This window comes from Macadamia integrifolia, chromosome 11, assembly GCF_013358625.1.
Source record: "Macadamia integrifolia cultivar HAES 741 chromosome 11, SCU_Mint_v3, whole genome shotgun sequence".
Classification (NCBI taxonomy): Eukaryota; Viridiplantae; Streptophyta; class Magnoliopsida; order Proteales; family Proteaceae; genus Macadamia; species Macadamia integrifolia.
In genome coordinates this window covers 3,491,184-3,498,739 of record NC_056567.1, presented here as the reverse complement: position 1 = coordinate 3,498,739, position 7,556 = coordinate 3,491,184, and the positions used below count along the sequence as shown (strand labels likewise).

The following is a 7,556-nucleotide window of genomic DNA, read 5'->3' as shown; positions in this document are numbered from 1 at the left end:
TTTTGTTTGTGTAATTTTAACTTGGATTCTATACTACAATCAAAATGCACATATTCTCTCATCGTCGCTAAGGTCTGCTATTATGACACTTTTAAGTGTAAAATTTTGTGTAATTTTATTTTTTTAACTCTTTACTATAATCTGTAATTTTTTTAACGAGGACAAATACTGTCATTTCACGTATATACTGTGAAAATTTTACGTAATAATGATAAGTCATGTTTAAATTATTTTTAAAGTCTTTGTTGGGAACATCCTTTTACACCTTAAACATAGGAACTTAAGGGAAAACAATAGACAAGTAAAAGAAGGTGTTAACTGTCAAGTTTTAATTACACTTGTAGAACTCGACACTGAAAAATCTAGGTTTATGAAAGATTACATGGGATAGATGCAAGTCAAGGAACACACGCAAAAAGATATATGGTTGAGTTTTCGAGTTAACTCATTGCCAATCCAAGCTTTCTATAAGATAAAAACAAAGATTATATATACTTTTGGGTATTCATCAAAACATTGAAATTTAGTACAATAAGTTTTACTGTACAAATCGAACTCGTCTGTAGCGTGTGTTAAAGAGTAACACAAATAACAACAACTGTTCAGCACAGTAGATGAATTGTGGTGTGCAAAAATCCCATGCTCACCAGAAGGTCTTGAGTTCAAGTCTCTTGGCTATTACTTATTTCCCTCATTCCCTATGAAAATAAAAATAAAGAGTAACACAAATCCATGAATTGGGAGTCCTCATACACGTAGCCCAATGACCTACGAGCTATTGAATTTATGATACATGTGCAATAGAGGATTCTGATCCTTCCCCCTACACCCCCTCAAAACCAGTTTCTTTCATGGAAAGTGACTAAGAGAATCTCTTAACCGATCACATCAAAACCTCTCTTTAGACTGAAGAAGATTATCTCAGACCAGGAACATAGGGTTTGAGATTTACTAATAGAAGACAAAATCTAATCAGAGCATCACAACACCAATAAGCCTAGGTGATTAATCATCTTTTTTTGTTTGTATGTAGACGAAATAACAGATATACCCTCCTGCGACGACAACCAGCCGAAAGCAAGGGAGAGTAGAGACGTCATAGATTTAAATCTGTCGCTCATTTATTAGAAAACCATGTGAGTTGGGCAGGTTTCGTCTTTTACCAAAAAGAAAAATTCCACCATTAGAAATTTCCGTTTGGGTGCAAACCGGACCACCCCACGTGAAAATATCATAATAGATTACAGAATTTATTTTCATCTGAATTTAATATTACCGGTGCGTCATAGTCGGTTATTAACATGACCGATATACCGAAACCAGTGGCATTCTTGTTATTTAGTATAACTCTGGGGAAATTCTTGGAAACTGTCATGGATAAAACCCTGTGCTCACCCCTCCCAACAGTCACTCCTCTTCTTCATCTCCTCCTCTTTTCGAGCTCTGAAGTCTGTATCTGTAATATTGGAAATGCTCGCCATTACACTGGTGTCGGTGCTACTGTGCGCCACCTGCTACGTCTCCTTAGCCTTCACTGATGGTAAGCTCCTCTAATTATTTCCTCTATTACCTTCGTTTGAGTAGTAAGAACTCGAATGGATTTTCCCTTATTTCTCTTTTTTTTTTTTTCTATTTTCTTTAGATCTATTGTTTCCGGAAACTCAGTTTATCGTTAACTTTCCGATTTGCCGAGGAATGTTATTTCCATCGTTCTTGCTTGGTTAGGTGTTATTACAGAGAATGTGCTTAGGTGCGAACCTATCATCCACCGTTAGAATGGGATCTATTAGTTGCTTCTTATGAGATCCGAGGGTTTCCAGGTTGTCCGCGTGTACACCTTCGATTTCTTGAATCTGTCTCTTCATTCTTACCAGTGAAAAAGGAGATTTGAAATTTTTTGAATCCGAGTTTTGGTCATTATGGACTACTTTGTTCCCTTATATTAAATGACCTTATTACCCTTGTTGCAAGTAAAAGACTGCGCATGTTGTGCGGAGTGTTTTGGTCATTTTATAAACTATAATATATTAAGAATAAAAGTCTGGGAGTTCGCTACCCTGTCCTGCTACAGAGTTTGAGTCCTTGGTGACAGAGGGGTGGATGACTCTTGATTATGAATTTGATTTTTGTTAAGGGTAAATGTGTCATTAAAGCATTTACTTCATGTGCTCGGTTGTTTGGTGGCATTGAAAGAGATACGAAAAGAGGCAATGTTGTCTCTTCCCGTACACCGGTGGCACTGTGGGTAAATAATAAAAAAGCCTCATCGGTCATCCAGTGATCCAGTGAACCCTAATTGCCAAGCTGGAAGTACCCCTTGTGTGATAATGGGTCCATTATACCTAGGTAGGTGTCCTTTGTTATCCACCGATCTCTGCCGCTACTTCTGTGATTTTTTGGAGAAAGTTCTGTCAATCTTCTAAATAATATTTATTTGATTTTTTTATTCTTCAAATAAAACAAACTTTTATTTTTGTAACATAATTTTTTTTTAATTTATACATTTTGTTAGGCAAGAGATCCATACTTAGTCATGGGGCCCATGCACCAAAAAACAGTCAATGAAAATGATTTCGTCTACCCCAATATTTAGGTGTAGGGATCACATGATCATATAATTTTCTTTTTTCTATTTTGTTATAATGTCTAGATGGTCATCTTCATTCTAATAAGATATGGTATTTAATATGTATTATTCTTATTGATCAATTTTCTAATTTATTTATATATTAATAAGTTCAATAATTTGATACTTTAATTACATCATTAAATTGATGAGAAAATATAGAGAATGCATACCATTATCTCAATATGCATGGTGAAAACATCCTCTGTAGCGAGTGCGGTCGTGTAGTGAGCATCGAATGGCCAAGACAATCTCCAGATATGTGTCCGAATGCTTTCAGCCATCTGATACTCATCGTGTGGCCACACCCATTGTAGAGAATAACTATTCTATGATTGATTTGAAAAGGAAAATATGCCATTGAAATGTAAATATGAACATTTAAAAAGTTGGTTAAAAAGAAAATCAAAGTTTACTTAATTGAGAAAAGTTTTTTATTCCATGGAAGCAGAAAAATCCAAACATATAATAATGGATTGGGATCATGAGTTCTGAGAAACTTTTTTTTTGGTAAAATAAAAGGGGTGCTCCATGGTAGTGGTCATAGTCCCCAGGATTCAAGTGGTGATGGATTGAGGGTATTTTCATCATTAGGCTGCCAATCCCATTGGTGGGTCCAGAAAAACTGAGACACTTAATTTGAAGAGTTTAGAAGGAAAATATTCCATAGTAGCATAGTTTGGGTAAATGGATAAAGTTTTGGGGACCAGATAACATTTTCCGTATTAATTTTCTTTTCCAATCATACCCGTTACTGACAGTCTAAAGTGAATTGCAAATGGTCCATGTAAGAAGGGCACGTGAGCTTTCAGTGCTCGTTTCCAGAAAAAATTTCAAATACATAGTAGGGCCTTAATATTTCTTATTTTCATTTTAACCCCCTGTTTTGCAGGATTATTACCGAACGGGGACTTCGAGAAAGGGCCAATGTCTACGCAAATGAAGGGAACGGTGGTGACCGACCGATTTGGGGTCCCGAACTGGGAGTTATCGGGCTACGTGGAGTACATCAAGTCTGGCCAAAAGCAGGGAGACATGCTACTTGTGGTACCGGAGGGAACCCATGCAGTGAGGCTCGGGAATGAAGCGTCCATAAAGCAGAAGGTGAAGGTGACCAAAGGGATGTACTACTCTATCACCTTCAGTGCAGCTCGCACGTGTGCTCAGGATGAACGGCTGAACGTGTCCGTAGCACCGGACTCCGGTGTGCTACCCATGCAGACTCTGTACAGCAGCAGTGGATGGGACTCCTATGCTTGGGCGTTCCAGGCCGATTATCCTGAGGTGGAGATTCTGATCCACAACCCAGGAGTGGAGGAGGATGCTGCCTGTGGACCCCTGGTCGATGCCGTTGCCGTGCGGACCTTGTATCCTCCCAGGGCCACCAACAGTAAGTACCCTTTAAGTAAAGCTTCTCTTTTAGGTTGGGGTGTCAATCGGACAGGGTGGATCGGTTTTGATCGGGCTTAATTGGATTTTTTTATCTTAGGATCTTGCACTCATAGGCTAGGCATGGTTCCTTTTTTGAATAATTTTGGATGGGGCTTCTCTATGGAACAGTAGAAGAGGTAGCACACATCTGAAAGCTTGGAGCACTTCAAGATGAGTACCCATGTGTTGGGATCTATGTCGGGGTCTTCCAGACCATTGAATATTCGTTGCCACCCCCACTACGTCATACAGGAGTTGAATTCCCAATAATTGAGCTAAACGATATATTGAGATATTTATCTCTAAACATGGCTTGAAATATATCAGGCTAGTAAGCAGTCAGTCTCGATCGACGTATGTTGGGTTGCATCCTTGCACTAGGATTAATTGTTTATTAAATGAACTGAGCTTGAACTTGATTGGTTTAATGAATAGGCCAAGGCTAATTTTAGGTTTTCTCGGATTCAGTTTGGTTTGCCGGCTTGATATTCACTAAAGGTGTCAATTGGTTCGGTTTCAATTATTTGGTTCAGTTTAAGGTAGACCAATACCAAATTGAAAACTGATTCAGTTTCGTATTTAGATACTCAAGCAATTCAATTTGGCTCGGTTTGGTTTTGGTTCGGTTCTGATATGCAGTTTTTATTGATATTTTACCTCAGTTTTAATTCGGTTATGAAAACGGTTTCATTTTTGGACCATGACTGTGATGGACCAAAGGTTATAATGGGTTTAAATTATGGGCCTTGTGGCCATTGCTAACTTCAAAATTGTCTTAGCATGTAAATATGTGATGATAAATTGCAAAAAACACTTATCACCTAAAAAGTTTCTCTTAATGATTTTAGGGGTTTTTTATTTTTTTGGTTTTAAGAGCAATTTGGTTTCAATTCAGTCCGATTAATTGGCTCGGTTTTGGTATTTGGTTTTGGTTTTGGGTTGAAATTGAAACCCTTATATTATTGAGACCCTGTACTTGTTTGTTTAATTGTATGAAATATTACAGAGAATCTGTTGAAAAACGGGGATTTTGAAGAAGGCCCATATGTGATACCAAACACAACCTGGGGAGTCCTGGTCCCACCAAACATCGAAGACGACCACTCTCCATTGCCAGGGTGGATGGTGGAATCTCTTAAAGCCGTGAACTACATAGACTCCCACCACTTCGCTGTACCGGAGGGGAAGCGTGCAGTGGAGCTGGTGGCCGGCAAGGAAAGCGCGATCGCTCAGGTGGCTCGAACTGTCCCAGGCAAGGTCTACTCCCTAACGTTCGCTGTTGGAGACGCGAGCAATGCCTGCCAAGGGTCCATGATAGTGGAGGCTTACGCAGGGAGAGCCACCCTCAAAGTGCCATACGAGTCACAGGGGAAAGGAGGGTCAAAGCGTGCTGTTCTAAGGTTCACGGCGGTGTCGACACGAACCCGGGTTGTGTTCTATAGCACCTACTACACCATGAAGAGCGACGCATCGCTCTGCGGACCTGTCATTGATGACGTGAAGCTGCTCAGCGTTCGCAGCCTGCGACGTAGCTGAGGCTGCTGAGCTAAGTAAGATATGTAGAGAGAGAGAGAGAGAGAGAGAGAGAGAGAGGCTCTATAACTCATCTTCATGTAGGCTCTATAACTCATCTTCATGTCAGTTCTGAGTTGATATTTAATATATGTTGTATACTAAATTACTTATATGGGGAAGTACTTAGCTGTGATTTTTATTTTTAATTTTTAAGTGATTATGTAGCTTATTAATCTCGAAGAATAAAGAAGGAAATTAAATAGAATTTAAAATTGAAGTGTTTCTTTGGTCTAATAGTGTTTAGCACTTGGCCATTATTTCAAGTCAACTGGTACTAGCTGGACCACCAAGCAATTGGGGTTTACGTCAAGCCTTCAATACCTAATTAATCTGGGTCATTATTGATATAGGGATTCAGAATTTGCAGGGTTCATTAATGGCTAACATGGGTTGAAATTAGGTTGGTGGCACCTTCAGATTGGAAGCAATTAGGTTGGTGGCACCTTCAGATTGGAAGCCAACTTGTTGATATCAAAAAAAATTTTGGCTGCAATGTTGGGCCAAAGAAATGGAATAATTCGCTTCCCTCTACGGTTCATAAATATCTTCCGAGGTTATAGAATTTTTCAAAATACTCTTTTAGATTTCATTTTTTTGACTATCAACCCGAGCAACATCTAAATTTCATTCGTTCATATCAATCACGTGTGCAAGTCAAATGAATTATGTCTTGTAAGTGAAAAGAAACACATTAATTAAAGTTTGTGTTGGCACTTGGCATCACTCTTCCATAGAAAATGTGTTTTTAAGGTCATAAGGTTAATTAAGATTAGTATTCAATGTGAGTGCATGTTTGTTGCCAATCTGCTGGGAGGTAGTGAGCGGCAGTGAGAATCCTATGGTAGGGTGTAGGGGTGTAAGTTTGGCCCTGATAACTCGATCCTGCCCTGAGCTCGAACCCTGTTTAACCCAGTTATGAGGGTCAACCTGGCCCAGCCCGACCCAACCCTGATTAGGGTTGGGTTGGTCTTGTGTTGAGAGTTAGACCTGACCCGACCTTATTTTAACCCTGATCTATTTGAGTAATAGTGTTCCCCTACTTGCATATAATGTATTTTTAAAATTTAAAACCCTAGTTCTCTTTACAACAAAAAAACACAAACCCTTGTCATGACTCATCCCTCTCGGCTCTCCCAACGTTCTCTCCCCCGTCCATCTTTGAGAGACGAAGAAGGAAGAAGGAAGAAGGAAGCACTACCCTTTTCCTTCGGCCTTCCTTTCCACAGGTTTGCGTTGTCTCCTACAAATCCCTCTCCAAATCGAGGGAAAACTTGCAAGGCTGCAACATCTCTAGTGATTTCAACTCTAACAACATTAACTCTCTCTCCCCCCCCCCCTCTGTCTGCAAATTTTTCAGATGTAAATAATGAGATTCATAACAATTGCAAGTTTAAATTGCTCTAAATTTTTTTTTTTAGCGAAGGGGTTTCAATGGCAACACCTACCATTTGTTGGTAGAGAATCAGTAAATAAAGAATGCTATGAATTGAAATCATATATTTGCAATAGACACAGGATATTTATACAATTACTCTTTTTTTTTTATACATAATATTTGAAACCACTTTTTTTCGGGGGAGGGTGGGGGGGGGGTGCATAGCTCATTATAATAAAAGTATACATGAGAGCTATCTGAAATTTGATCCATCACCACACCAATGCAGGCACCTAATGAAATTTAGTTGATAGAATTGCAAGTGAATTTTAGAACTTACAGGCAAGACCCTGATTGAGTACTTCATTATATTAGGATCTACAACCCTTCCTTGGTTCACAGGCAATAACATGGACATTTCTTAATGATGAGGCAAAATCAGACCACCACATTAGCCACACCTAGGCTGAGCCCCAGCCTCGGCTACGATCGGACCAAGCTCTCACCTCAGTCCCCCAGAAACCAAGCTCTTACCTCGGTCTCCTTAGG

General features: G+C 39.3%; 1 protein-coding gene across 1 annotated transcript; it reads left to right on the top strand.

The window, feature by feature from the left end:
* The first annotated feature begins 1,386 nt into the window (after window positions 1–1,386).
* On the top strand, window positions 1,387–5,778 carry LOC122094135. The gene is made up of 3 exons (XM_042664828.1): window positions 1,387–1,540; window positions 3,519–4,016; window positions 5,064–5,778. Exons 1-3 carry the CDS (start codon window positions 1,471–1,473, stop codon window positions 5,591–5,593), a joined length of 1,098 nt encoding a protein of 365 aa, XP_042520762.1. The 5' UTR covers window positions 1,387–1,470; the 3' UTR covers window positions 5,594–5,778.
* The last annotated feature ends 1,778 nt before the right edge of the window (window positions 5,779–7,556 follow it).

Bases quoted from the DNA above. Each gene is read 5' to 3' on its own strand.
- LOC122094135 (XM_042664828.1), top strand. From the start codon at position 1,471: ATGCTCGCCATTACACTGGTGTCGGTGCTACTGTGCGCCACCTGCTAC. The intron at 1,541-3,518 runs GTAAGCTCCTCT...CCTGTTTTGCAG, and splicing joins CTCCTTAGCCTTCACTGATG to GATTATTACCGAACGGGGAC. The intron at 4,017-5,063 runs GTAAGTACCCTT...GAAATATTACAG, and splicing joins TCCTCCCAGGGCCACCAACA to AGAATCTGTTGAAAAACGGG.